The 13,637-nt window shown below is 34.4% G+C and overlaps 1 protein-coding gene across 1 annotated transcript; it reads right to left on the bottom strand.

Annotated features, from left to right (window-relative positions):
• Window positions 1–6,024: 6,024 nt before the first annotated feature.
• LOC18436398 (large ribosomal subunit protein uL6) lies at window positions 6,025–13,074 on the bottom strand. The gene is made up of 3 exons (XM_006846418.4): window positions 12,594–13,074; window positions 9,055–9,177; window positions 6,025–6,419 (listed from the first exon to the last, which is right to left on the bottom strand). Exons 1-3 carry the CDS (start codon window positions 12,954–12,956, stop codon window positions 6,333–6,335), a joined length of 573 nt encoding a protein of 190 aa, XP_006846481.1. The 5' UTR covers window positions 12,957–13,074; the 3' UTR covers window positions 6,025–6,332.
• Between the last annotated feature and the right edge of the window lie 563 nt (window positions 13,075–13,637).

Here is a 13,637-nt window from a genome sequence, read left to right on the forward strand (position 1 = left end):
AAAAGAGGGGCTCGAGCTCCCCAAAGAATGACCATTTTGGAAAGGTGAAACTTGGTAGATTTCATGCATTTACCCTTGAATAGCTTATCTCTTGTATGAGTGCGGTTTATATAGAACCAAGGCTCTAACTAATCAAACTAAAGCGTACCTTTAAATAGTGTTCAAAAATGTGGTTTCTATACAAGAAATCTTTGTGATAGGCTTAAAATATATTTTCATCTTTAATCACAAAATTTAAAGCTTCAAAAATAGTGTAGATCAAGTAGATCTATAAAAACTTGAAAATCTTGAAAATTGATAGTCCAAAAATGTGTTACAATATGCACTATTTTCCAAATTTGAAGTCCATTTTTTTCTCATGTCTATGCATCTTGATATCAAGATGATCAATTTGAAGACACCATTATCCAACATTATCCAAAATTTCCCAAAAAATAGAAGACACCCAAAATTCCAAACATGAACCCTAAATATCAAAATATCAATGCTGCAAATCCCAGAACCCTAAAAATTAAAATATCAATGCTGTAAATCCCAGAACCCTAAAAATCAAAATATCAATGCTGCAAATCCCAAATCCATAAACATCAAAGTGGGAAGGTCCAACAAGTAAACAAGATTAAATGCTAGAAGACCGATTTGTTTGATGGCGCATCAAGTCTAGCAAGTAAGCATTCTCTTGCAAACATATAGGCAAGAGGTCTAAGAGAATCGGCTAAATTCCGGTCCGGAAAACTCACAAACCCGCTGCCTTTGTAAGTACTTCAATACTCGGATATATAAAATCGACGTTCTTTCCGGTTGTGTTTTCTCTTATTTGCCTTTTTGGAGTCAAATGAAAACTAAATCACCCAAGCACGCTCACCATGCAAGTGGGTCTTGACATTGACTTAATGTATATGTAACAATAACATTTACTATAAGCTTTTTATATATATGGAAAAGTTTATACAGAGCTGAGGCTCTAAACAATCAAATTAGAACCCACCTTAAAAATTTCACTAGAAGAAGTTGTTTTGATGCCCAAATATCCTCAAATTGATCATCTCGACATCAAGATGCTTGGAGATGATAAAAAAATGGCTTTCAAGTTTTGGAAGTAATGCATCTTGTAATGCATTTTTGGACCATCAATTTTCAAGATTTTTAAGTCTTCATAGATTCGCTCGATCTACACACTATTTTTGAAACGTTGAGTTTTGTAATTAAAGATGCAAATATATTTTAAAGCTATCACAAAGATTTTCAATATTGAAACCACATCTCTCTATACTATTTGAAGGTATGTTTTACTTTGATTGTTTAGAGCCTCTGCTCTATAACAACAACAACAAGAAGATCTGATTGTTCAAAAGGCCAATAGCTCTAACAACAACAACAACAACATCCTAGTCTCCCAGATCTTATTGTTCAAAAGGCCAATAGCTCTAACAACAACAACAACATCCTAGTCACCCAGATCTGATTGTTCAAAAGGCCAATAGCTCTAACAACAACAACAACAACAACATCCTAGTCACCCAGATCTGATTGTTCAAAGGGTCAATAGCTCTAAAAATCGCTCTTTCTAATAGCAAGGAATAACAATATATTGGCAAACGAAAGATTAGTAATAAATCAGTGGTGCAGTTGGCATAGGGATGCATCCCTAGGTGTAGAGGTAAAGTGCACCTTCAAATTTTATCATGTATATAATTTTGATGTAAAAGGTTCTTAGTATTATCTCAAAATCTATTTTTATATCTAATTATAAAATTTTAAATTTCAAAAATGGTTAAAATCTAGTAGATTTATAAACATATGAAAATCTTGAAAATTGACGTTGTCGATAATATGTTGTAAAATGCACTATTTTTGCGACTTAAAATTTTTTTATTTTTCATAGTCATACATCTCGATGTCGAGATTATCAATCAAAGGGTTTTTCAATATTAAAATTACCTCTTCCGATGGATTTTTGAGGTGCATCCGTAGTTCTACATTATAAGGTTGCATCCTTATATAAACTTTTTCCATAAATCATGTTCCAAAGAGATAGAGGTAAAAGATAAGTTAAAAAATATGGTTCGTTAAAAATTAGGTAAGTTAAAGATCATTAATATTGTGGATTTGATTAAAAAACAGAGTGAAAAAGTCAATTGTGCAAATACGACGTAATTCAACGCAATTATTGTGAGAGTACATTAGAGTCATTAAACAACAATTTTATGCTTTTTTCTAGTAGCATCAAGGTGTTGTCTAGATTTTCATTCAAGCTTGTATAGCATGCTTCTTGGGAAAAAAAAATTTTTCATCTGAAAGTTTGGGATCCATCTAAGCATCACTTGGTGATTATTGTCAAGAAAGAATTTGGATTATAAGTTCTCGAACATCTAGATCTTTCACTCAAAAATTGAACGGTTCATATTAAATATTGGAAATTCATTATCTTTTGGGCACATATAGAGTACGAGTTGGCTTTTTATTTTTTATTTTTTTTTTTTGCCCTTTAAGGTTGGTCGCTAGGTTTTAGAGATTACATTCCCAAAACTTGGGATTCAAAAATATTGCTCGAGGAAACAATGGACTGTATGCTCTTGCAGGAGCATGAAATCTTTTCACTTTTCATTGAAGAGCACGTATACTATGCACCGGAGTTTACTTCTACTCCCTATATTATATGACTTGGGAAGATTTTTCCAATCTAAAATTTTGGTAGCTACTTTAGAATTGCTAGATGATTATTCTCAAGAAAAACAGAATTTGAAATTTGAGTTTTCTCGCGCTTCACAATCTAAAAATTGAACAGCTTCTATTCAACCTTGAGACATTATTTTTTTCAAGTGCTTAGAGGGTACACTTCGAAAAACAAAAAAAAATTATTGAAGTTAATATGTGTCAAAGAGTTTATATCCCCAACATTTGAGGTCCTAAAAATAATCCTAGTTGGGGTTTTACCCGAGGGAGTAAATGGACAGCATACTCCCAAGGGAGTCAAATATCTTTTAGCCTCAATGAATATAACATAATGCTTCCTCTGCTATCAAAGATTTTATTTGAATGTACATTGTAAGAAAAAAAAAAAGAAACAACTACAAACGCATCAATTATATTAACAAATGACAAGAACTGTAACCCAGGATTACCGCTACCTGACAACATGAAAACCAAAAAAATGTGAAAGTTGTCTGTCTAAATAATTGCGTTGCATGCACAAATGAAATAAAAAAATATATATGTATATGATAGAAGTAACAAAATTTTATTAAAAGAGTCTAGAACGAAATTACAGAATTCGAAGCAATTGTCTCTGATAAAAAAATGCCCCCTTGACAAGAGAATCAGCATTGGCTTCCCGATGGATATGTACCTTAGAAAAGGCCTAGATAAATTCAAGATCTACAGCAGCACAATTCTAAGCTCCCAAAGCAGCTTCTCCTGCCCTTTGCACCACCTTATGCCATCTAGGGAATCACCTTTATACCTAAATTCTTTGCCACCAAAATTTGCAAACCATAAAATAGACCTCCATACATGATAGATTTTTTATCTTTATATACATCTCTATTCCATATGATTCCCGCACGAACACAATCAATTGGATTATGTTTTTAACCGAAGAGATGTTATGGATTGAATAAAAAAAAAAAAATCATGATTTGCTATAACTCCTTTCTTTCTTGTTCATCAAAAGATGTTTTTTTATTTTGACCTTATAGCATTTAGGGAATCACCTTCGGACCTAAATTCGTTGCCAACAAAATTTGAAAACCATAAAGTAGAGCCAAAAGTTCCGCATGGTTAGTTGTTTTAACCTCATGGGCCAGCATACGTAAAAACAATATTACCTTCCCAAACGCTAACCACACCACCTAAACCAGGGTTTCCTTGCGAGCTTGCCACCAAAATTTGCAAACCATGAAGTAGAGCAAAAAGTTCCGCATGGTTAGCTGTTTTAACCCCAACTACGCCAGCATAAGTAAAAACGATATTACCTTTCCAATCACTATTCACACTATCTAAACCAGCTGGCCCAGGAAGCATAAGTAAAAACAATATTAGCTTCCCAATCCCTAACCACACCATCTAAACCAGCTGACCTAGGGTTTGCTACCATCCAATCCCTAACCACACCACCTAAACTAGCTGGCCTAGGGTTTTTTACCATCCAATCCCTAACCACACCACCTAAACCAACTGATCTAAGGTTTCTTATTTTACCATCCAATCCCTAACCACACCACCTAAACCAACTGATCTAGGGTTTCTTTGAGAGCTACCATCAAAGTTAAGATTAGGAATAAGCTAGATAAATTTCTTCTATCGTCAACTTCTAAACATCAAAGTTAAGCCTATTCCGTTAAGCTTAGAAATAAGCTAGATAAATTTCTTCTAACGTCAACTTCTAAACAATATTACATGTAGCAAACCTAAAAATTTTAAGCTCACCCTAAATTTCCACCTTTAGTTGCCCTAAATTTCCACTTTAGTTGTGACTAAATCTCATGGTTTTTTTTTCCCCTGATGCTCTTCAATTAGATGAATGAAAACAAAAAACATTTTTCATTGGATTACTCTTGCTCTTACTCTACATACTAATTTGAGATACAATTATCTTGAGATAATGAGATAATAGTTTTTTTATCGAATAAATTGCTCATGTTATTTTTGGAATTTAATGTTTTAAAAGGAATATGTTGGTAAAAACCTTTTGAAGAAGTTTTGCGTCATATTAAGATAACTAATCCCATTTTAATGGGCTTTTCTCTAAACCAAATACAAATACATAAAATCAATGAAAAAAATGAAACCTCCAAAAACAAAATTATTGTGGAACTTTAAAAGTTTCTCATATAAAAAATACACACTTGTATCAATTCAATAAAAATGTTTTTAAAAACATTTGAAAAAAGTGTATTTCTTAACAGATTTCAAAAAAAAAAAAAGATATTTTTTCAATTAAAATTTTCGGCGAGTTAGCTAGGGCAAGAGCCCGCTGACCCACAAATGTCCATCTTCCACAAATGCCCATCTTAAAGATGGCCATGGTGTTAACTGGTAAGTGTCCCAAACAAAAATTATATATAAACGGTGCAAAAAAACTCCCATAAAAGGACACATTTCAAATTTTAAAAATCTTATTTTTGAAATATAAACATGATCACCTTGGCCTAGATGATGAATCCCTAAAAAAAATTAGATCAAACAAACCATCTTTAAGATATATTTTACATAGGAGACGCATGCATATATGTGGATTGTTTGACTCAAAGGAACCTCATCCACCATAAAATACCCTGACATAAGACCATAAAATATAAATAAAAATAGAGAAATGATTCTATAGGATCCCTCCCACCCATGTATATAAGATTCTTAAAGATCACCACTAAAGTTGATACAAATCTCTAAAAAAATTAAGTCTCACATCCATGTGATGATTTTTCTTAAAATCCATGCTAACTTTAATAGTGATCATTTAGGATCCCACACACATAGATGGAAAAGGATCCTCATTATTCATAAAAATATAGTATAATGGAGCCATTAACACACAAGATTAGACAGAAACAGGTAAGAGAAAATTCATCCGCCCAAAAATATATTCGACTCCCATAGAGGAATTTGCAATACCAACTACATTCGTAACTCCATTAATCACCCATTGATAAAATCAAAAAAAATAAAAATAAATAAAAAAAGTTTTGATAGCTTGGTACTCCTTGGATACCTCTAGTTAAGATTGTCGAATAATAATGAGATGGAAGTTATTTCCTACACATCTAGATCTAATCCGGTTGCAATCCGCTCTACCTGGGAATGATTATTCGATACACTATATAATTTATGAAAAAGTATACAATGAGACAATTTATCTGAGATACAGGGTGGTAACAATTAATTATTGGATGGTTGTATTTATTTATTCAACAAGCTTAAAGTTCAAAAAAAAGTTTTTCGACACACCCCAACCATCTGATTTCAGATCATATAGTTATAAATAATTGTGACATCCTTGTACCACAGGTAAATGAAAGGATATCATTGTATACAATCCCATAATTTATTGGCAATACCAAAAGCATAACAATGACGACATGAAAGGGGGAAAAAAACCTAAAATAAAAAGTCTATCCCCATAGCCAAGAAACTATATTTCCATCGTTCAAAACATAAACAAAAGAGACATATCCAAACCCAATGTTGTCGAAACCAGCAGGTAACATGGCCAAACTACTACAATTGTAATGCTCTATCAAAACAAGGTTCCCCATAATTAAGCAAGGAAAATAATGGCCTTCTCGACCGTCTACAAAACTGAAGCAAAAAAATAGTAAAAGTAATAGCACTCTTCACTCCTCCTCTGCCATCGTAGCCTTCTCACTAACATATATCCCATCCAAGAACTTCCTTATATCCTTATTCTTGACATGGCATTTCTGTTGAAACAAAAAATTAAAGATCACAATGTCAAAAATGCTACATTGCTGGACATGCGCAACATACGCAGCAGAGAGATAGAGAGAGAGAGAGAGGGCTTAAAAGCTCGAAATTAACTGAGAGTTGCTAGAGGACTCGTGGTTTTGCTTACAAATCAAAATAAAATAAATGTCACATTTTGTTGATGGGGAGGGATTTTATGCGACGGTTCTAGAGAAATACAATAAAACAATATTCAAAAACTATATTACAACCATTTGTTTGACCCCAATTTTTAAATTTACAATCTTCATTGTAATGAAAAATCACAAAATATCAATATTTGAAAACACAACTTAAAAGTGAATTTTTTAGCCCAATTAATATAGACAGCCTATTTTAGTAATATGCTTAGATCTAGGCCTCAAAAAGACTTTTTTTCCTTTCCAAATTTTTTAAATAGCTTGGTTATCATTAGATTAACAATGTTAAAAAAGAAAAAAATTGATTTTGAATCCGTAAAGACCTAAATCGCGTAAGTCACCAAATGGATGGTCTAGATTCATTGTTCAAGGGGACTCATTTTGACCAAATCTTGGGTGCAAATTGAATTTTATTATTTTTTGTGATTGATGATTGGGATGAAGAGGTGTGTATGCAAAACTTGGGATCAAACAAGTGCTATAGACAGTTTTCTGAATGTGTAGTTTCATTATATTACAATGACACAGTGACATAAATCATTTCCATTGATAATATTGGATCTAATCCCCTTGGAAGGAAAATAAGTGGCATGAAAGGGTTTTATCAGTTGGGGGGGCAGGGGCAATATGGCCTTGCACATGAGGTATATCTCAACCCATGATCTGGGGAGAAAAATGCACAGCATGGGTTTGCCTATGCGGCTAATGTATCACCGAGGCACACACCTCGTGTACGACCACCCTGATGGGCCGAAGCCGTGCAGCCATGGGCCCACTGCTCCTACGAGACCGCATTTGATAACAATGATTTGTATTCCACTAACTGTTATTTTGAACATCTGGCATAACTTCCCATTTTGGTGTAATTTCTGACCTCAAAATAAATTTGCACCGAGTGGCAGTATCTGAAGTTCATGTCACAAACAAGTTGTCAAGGATGTGAACTTTGAAGGAGATTGAACCTATATTGAGACTTCTTTCAGTTTTAGGTTTAATTTGAAGAGATTGGATGTACTTCCTGAGTCCTTAGTATTTGGCTTTAGAGTACGTACACTATGTCCCCACAAGTACATATTATGCATCTACTCCCTCACCAAAAGACCTACTTGGGAGGATTTTTTTGTTCTGAAATTTCCAGAACCACCCAAGAATCACTAGATAATTATTTTCAGGAGAAAAAAAAATGATTTTTGAGTTTTTTGACACGAAAATCTCACCTTTCAAAAATTGGAAGGTCTCTATTCAATCTTGATATAATATGTTTTTCTAGCACATAGAGAGTTCAATTAGGAATTTTTTCTTTTATTGAGGTCAGTCTATAGGTTGACAAGGCTTCACCAAAATTTGGGTCCTAAAATTACTCTTGAATTTTTCCCGAGGGAGTAAATGGATAGTATGCTGCCACTGGATTTAGTTTGGCTATATGTTGTGGTTGCTACTTCCGAATTTCTTTTAGTAGTACTAGTATATTATTATGCTTGCTTATAGATTTTTATAGTACAGAGCTATATTCTTTTTTACGTTGATAAATTTTATCATTTCTTTATTTGCCCATTTGAAGCGCTTAGCGCCTTGACCCACACCCTGCATTTGATAACCAAGTTACTGAGTAAATGAGGTGCTCTCTCTTACTATTTTGACTCACAACCCTTGGAAAAACAGGGAACATCATGCTATAAAAAAATTCTCTCAAACCCATTTCTAAACCGTATTACCATGCACCAAATTTTACTATAGGTGATTCTGCATTCACAAGGTTATATATACCTATTGGAACTTATTACCATAAGTACATGAGGTGCTCTCTCCTACTAACTTGACTCACAACCGTTGGACTAACTGGGAACATCATGCTATAAAAAAATGCTCTCAAACCCAATTCTAAACTGTATTACCATGCACCAAATGTTACTATAGGTGATTCTGAATTCACAAGGTTTTATATACCTATTGGAACTTATTACCATAAGTAGAACATGAGAAAGATATTAATTTTTATATATAGGTATGTTTTTTCTTGTCAATTCACTGAGATGGATAGACATCAATAAAGGTGAGAGGTTCAACCATGGTGCGTAAGCTAGAGATGCATTTACACACTCTTTTTTCAGGTGTGGCATGAATCAAACCTTGAACAAAGCAGGTGTTGCAAACTTCAAATGGATGAATGTCATCTATGGTAAGGATTAAGAACATTTTGTAGTACAAATTGAAAAACAACTAAAATCGCGAGAATTGTAGCCGAAAATATCCAGTATGCAGGAATAAAACCATCAAACCAGGATTACGCAGGCTCAGCAGTTAATTATGTCTGTGCCAATGTCAATGATAAAAGACGTATGTGTGTGTGTATGTTACATATACACAAGGAAGAAAAGGTCAAACTTCTCATCACTGGCAAGAATCTACCCGGTAAATTTGGAGAAGACATGCTAAAGACAAAAGAATATACCTGATTTATCAAAGCACAGGATCGTGAAACAAGCTCAATATCATTGCCATCTAATACCAATTCATCCTTGACCTTCTCAGAGCGAACAACAGTCACCCCTTCCAACATGTCAACTTTCCTTACCTGAAGTGTACAAGAAAAACGCAATCACTAGAGCATAAATGAAATGCATACCACCAACTTTCATTGGACACCCAAAGTACCAAGCACGCACTTTGGTAATAAAAAAACAGCAACCATTCTGTACCAAAAACTCCCGACAAACTGGAACACAGTTACAGACAGCTTTCAACGAACTAGATCATTTTTTGAAAATTGATAACTAACTGGATCATTTTAAGAGCATAAATGGTATCCATGATGTATTAATGTCCATTCTTTCCAATAATTCAAGAGATAGAATGTAGTCCAGACCATAGGATGATCTTAGAATAAGTATAATTAACTAAGTCTGTTAGCAGGGGACAGAATCCTACCAGTTACCCAAGTTAATAGCAACAAGCATGGAACATTGCTTAAACAAAGACAAAGTAACAAGGAATTTAATTTCAGAAGAGAAGTGGTCAATAGACTCGTTGTGTATAAAAAATGGTGATAGAGCATTCCACAACCTGACTCATAAAATCCCCAAGAAAGCAACAAGACCAAGTACACCGACTTCAAGTAACTCCTTTGAACCCAAATCCCTAATCGATCAATGAGAAAAAGAACACCGACTCCAAGTAACTCATTTGAAACAGAATCCTAATGGAAAAAGATATTGATGATGCCCAGCAGAAAAGATACAGGGTGCCACCTAAGTAAATCTCAGCAAAAGTTGCTGTAGAAGATATGCTTCAATGCTAGAACATAAAAAGTTAAAAACACAGATAAACTCCACATTTTTACTTGAGAATGGGCTCAAGGCAGAGGTAAGTCAGGGTGTTGCAGGTGACATAATATGACCTCTCGAGTTCCATTCCCACCACGTTCCAAACTAATCACCGAAAAAAATAAAAAATTCCTCACACATTTGCTAGGAGGATAAATGAAGACTCCTCAATCAGGTGCAAGGCCAAAGCCTTCCTCAACACTTCAAAAAGGGAGATAAAGAGAGAGAGGGAGTGAGAGAACAGACAAAATAATAGATACAGACTTTACATAGCATCTAAATAAATGATTGACTAAGAGCAACTTGACAGCTAATATATTTCTTACTAATTTATTAGCTGATAAAAACATTCAAGAATGGCAAGGACTTAACTAATGTAAGATTTTATCAGATTCAGCATGTTCGAGACCAAAAACTCAATAGAAACAAGAACATTGGCAATAGAATCAGCCCATAACCCTGCCTGATTTTCCTTTATTTCTATTAGGAACCTAAGGAAAAATTAAAAAAGGAAAAAAAGGTAAGGAAAAAAATGAAATTTCAATTTGGGAAAATCTCAAACATAAAGAAGTCTAGAAAGAAAAAACGCACAGACCCAAGGGCAGTTTGTCAGTAGTAATTTGACATTTAATGTCCTGTGTGTTTAATAAATATGCCTGTATTTTATTGGAGAACAAATGATATAATTACCACAACTGAAATTGAAATAAAGCACGAGAAAGTTAAAATTCAATAGCTTTGGAATCAAGAAAAAAACCTGATTACAATAATGGATAAAAATGCTTTCAGAGAAACCATAGAACCATCCATACTAGATCGACAATTAATGCAATAAATAGTAAAATGAGAACATATTCACATACAAAATCAGTAAACAGTGGAGGTAACCCTAGTTGTTCTGCTTTGAGGTCTTTCAGTATCCTTCAGCAGAACAGCAGATCATCGCCAGCATTCATGGATGGCGATAAACTGTGGGTGACCAGTTTGCACCATATACAACACAATCAGGATCATTGTAAACCGCACAATGCAACAACTTCATGTCCCAACAGAGCAATGTAATATGTTCGAAAGCTTATTCAATAATAACATCCAACCAAAATAAAGAAATAATAAAAAATGCAATAATATAAAACCAAAAAGCACCAGCAGCCTGGGCATTAAAAACTCAAGGAGGCCAACATGGCATCACAAGAAAAATCGCCAATTTGCGTTCGACAACTAGTTCAAAGAAGCTCTTCTTTTTCATCATTGAGAGAAATAACTGGTGACAGGACAAAATTGATCAAAAACACCGTGTGGACCACTCCAATAACACAATTAAGGAGCCAGAAAAGTCAAGCATATCATCCAGAATTTGGGAAAGCATAAAAAAGTGTCAGGAATGAACTCAAACAAGGGCTCAACTTTTTTGTGGCTGATCAAAAAAGGAAACAGTTTATGGTAGGATAGGTAGTAGGTGAATTCTCCTTCGAGAGCTAACTTTCTCAGTCCACTGTTGATTCCAGTCATTCACAAGGCAGAGTATACAAAATGACCTTGAAGAACTAGTATGGACGTTTAATCAGTTGCAATGGTTTGGGAAGGACCTCAGATATCAAAAATTCAAGAATGGTTCTCTTAGAGATGATTCAATGTCTATATGATTTGGTAACTATGAAAGACAAGGGTCTCATTCCGATGATAGCTAGGGTAAAGCTAATTTCAAAATGAAAGTGGTACTTCAACATGAATACAAATAAAGCATACTTAACCGCCTGGAAGATTAACAATCATATACTCCTACCACCACGTACCGAACTCCTGATCATCTCAACAGTCAAATTACATACATGACATAAAACCAACCCAAAATCTAGAACAGTATCTTCCTCACTTGTTTTCGAAGTTTCTTAGTAATCAATCTCTTAATAGTGTGATCTATTGATTTCTTCAAAAAAAAAATTGCACTTCTTATGACTACCTCCCCAACTCTTACCTTTTTTATAGTTCCAGGAATGATTCAACTAATTCAAGTGTATCCTGAATTCTTCCATCTTTTTCCATGTCAAATTTTACAAATTTAAAAAATAAAGAATAAAAAAACATTTTAAGCACTCAACTAGTGGCAGATAAATTTGTGTAAAAAAAGATGGGCACACAGCAAGGATCAAAAGAAGCAGCAAATCTAAGGAAAGCCAAGCATTTCAAATAGAAAGGCAGTGTCAAACACAATAAAAATAATTTGACAGAAAATGATCAGTAGTGATGATGAAAACAGCAACAACTACTACTACCACCCCTATAAAACAGGAAAATAAGACATAAAACATAATTCCCCTTCAAGCCTAGGAGATGCCAAAAGGCACAACAATTACTTAATTCTTGCAAAAATTAAGTACTACATACGAGCAAACCTTCATACACTAAAAGACAATCAACATAGATCACAAACAACCTCAGGTAAAAACTCAGTTCATTTTGCAAAATAAATAACTATAGAAAATCGATATAAAATGATGAGGGAAGAAATCATGACAAAAAATTAAAGAAATATCTATCACAAAACAAATAATGAATCAAAAAGGAAACTGACAACTGCAAATCACAACAATCAGGATGTAAAAAAAACTTAAGAATGTAACAAAAACACATACAAACCGAAAAAGAAAATGAGGAAAAACCAGACCTTTTTCTCGCCAAGAAAGTTTCGGATCTCAATGCTCTTGTTCCCCTGGGTGATGCTTGCATTGATGGGAAAGTGAGCATAGACAAACCTCATCTTGTAGCGATATCCCTTTGTAACACCAGTTATCAAGTTCTGAACATGACTAATGGCCGTTCTAATGGCCGCCATCGTTTTGCGGGATCCGAACCAGGCATCAACCTTGAGCTTCTTCCCACCCTCAGTGAGCTGAAAGTCAAGGTTCAGGTGCTTAAAGTTCCTAGTTAGAACACCTCTAGGTCCTTCTACCTTGATCATTTTGGCCTTGATCTGGACCTTAACGCCCTCTGGTACATCCATGGTCTGAGAAGCCAAGATCGTCTTCATTTTCGCAGGAGGCCTCTGCACCTAAACCCTAGAAATCGTAAGCCCCACAGTGAGAGAGCAGAGAAAACCCTAATTTCCTTCCCTCCTGCCTTGGGATGAAGTAAGGGCTTTTGGCGTTGTCTAGGGTTTCGAAGTGGCGAGTGTTTTTAAGGGGAGGCCCCCGCGACTGAGGAAAATGACATTATTGCCCCAGGAATGAAGGCGCCCTCGGGTATTTTTCTATATGCTTATAACAAGAGCTTTTACCATCCGATGAATTGGCTGGACGGCGATGGAGAGAGAGAGACGACGTCCAACTGATCGGTGGTACGTTTAACGGCGTCTACTCCATTTCCATTTCCATCTCCATCTCCATCTCCATCTCATGATATATGGTGGCAATGAGCGGCCTTAGAAATTTGGAAAAAGTTTCGGAAAAATTACGTATATATTCATTATATTTGTCGTTATCATAAAAATATTTTTAGTTTCGGTTATTACATATATATTCGGTTTTTTAATTTCATAATATTTTTAAAAAATATACGAAACTACTCATTTTTTGTTTTTCAAAACCGGAATTATTAAATATTTTGGTTTTTCAAAAACCGAAATTTTTAAAATTTCAGTTTTTGAAAAACCGATTTTATAGAGAGAAAAATTTTAAAAATACCATGATCCTTTAGGGTCTTATCTCTCTCC

Source organism: Amborella trichopoda, chromosome 9 (assembly GCF_054954075.1).
Source record: "Amborella trichopoda isolate Santa Cruz 75 chromosome 9, AtrichopodaSantaCruz75HAP2 v2.0, whole genome shotgun sequence".
NCBI lineage: Eukaryota > Viridiplantae > Streptophyta > Magnoliopsida > Amborellales > Amborellaceae > Amborella > Amborella trichopoda.

Bases quoted from the DNA above. Each gene is read 5' to 3' on its own strand.
- LOC18436398 (XM_006846418.4), bottom strand. From the start codon at position 12,956: ATGAAGACGATCTTGGCTTCTCAGACCATGGATGTACCAGAGGGCGTT. The intron at 9,178-12,593 runs GTCTGGTTTTTC...TGTACACTTCAG, and splicing joins ACTTTCTTGGCGAGAAAAAG to GTAAGGAAAGTTGACATGTT. The intron at 6,420-9,054 runs GTATATTCTTTT...TTGTTTCAACAG, and splicing joins CCTGTGCTTTGATAAATCAG to AAATGCCATGTCAAGAATAA.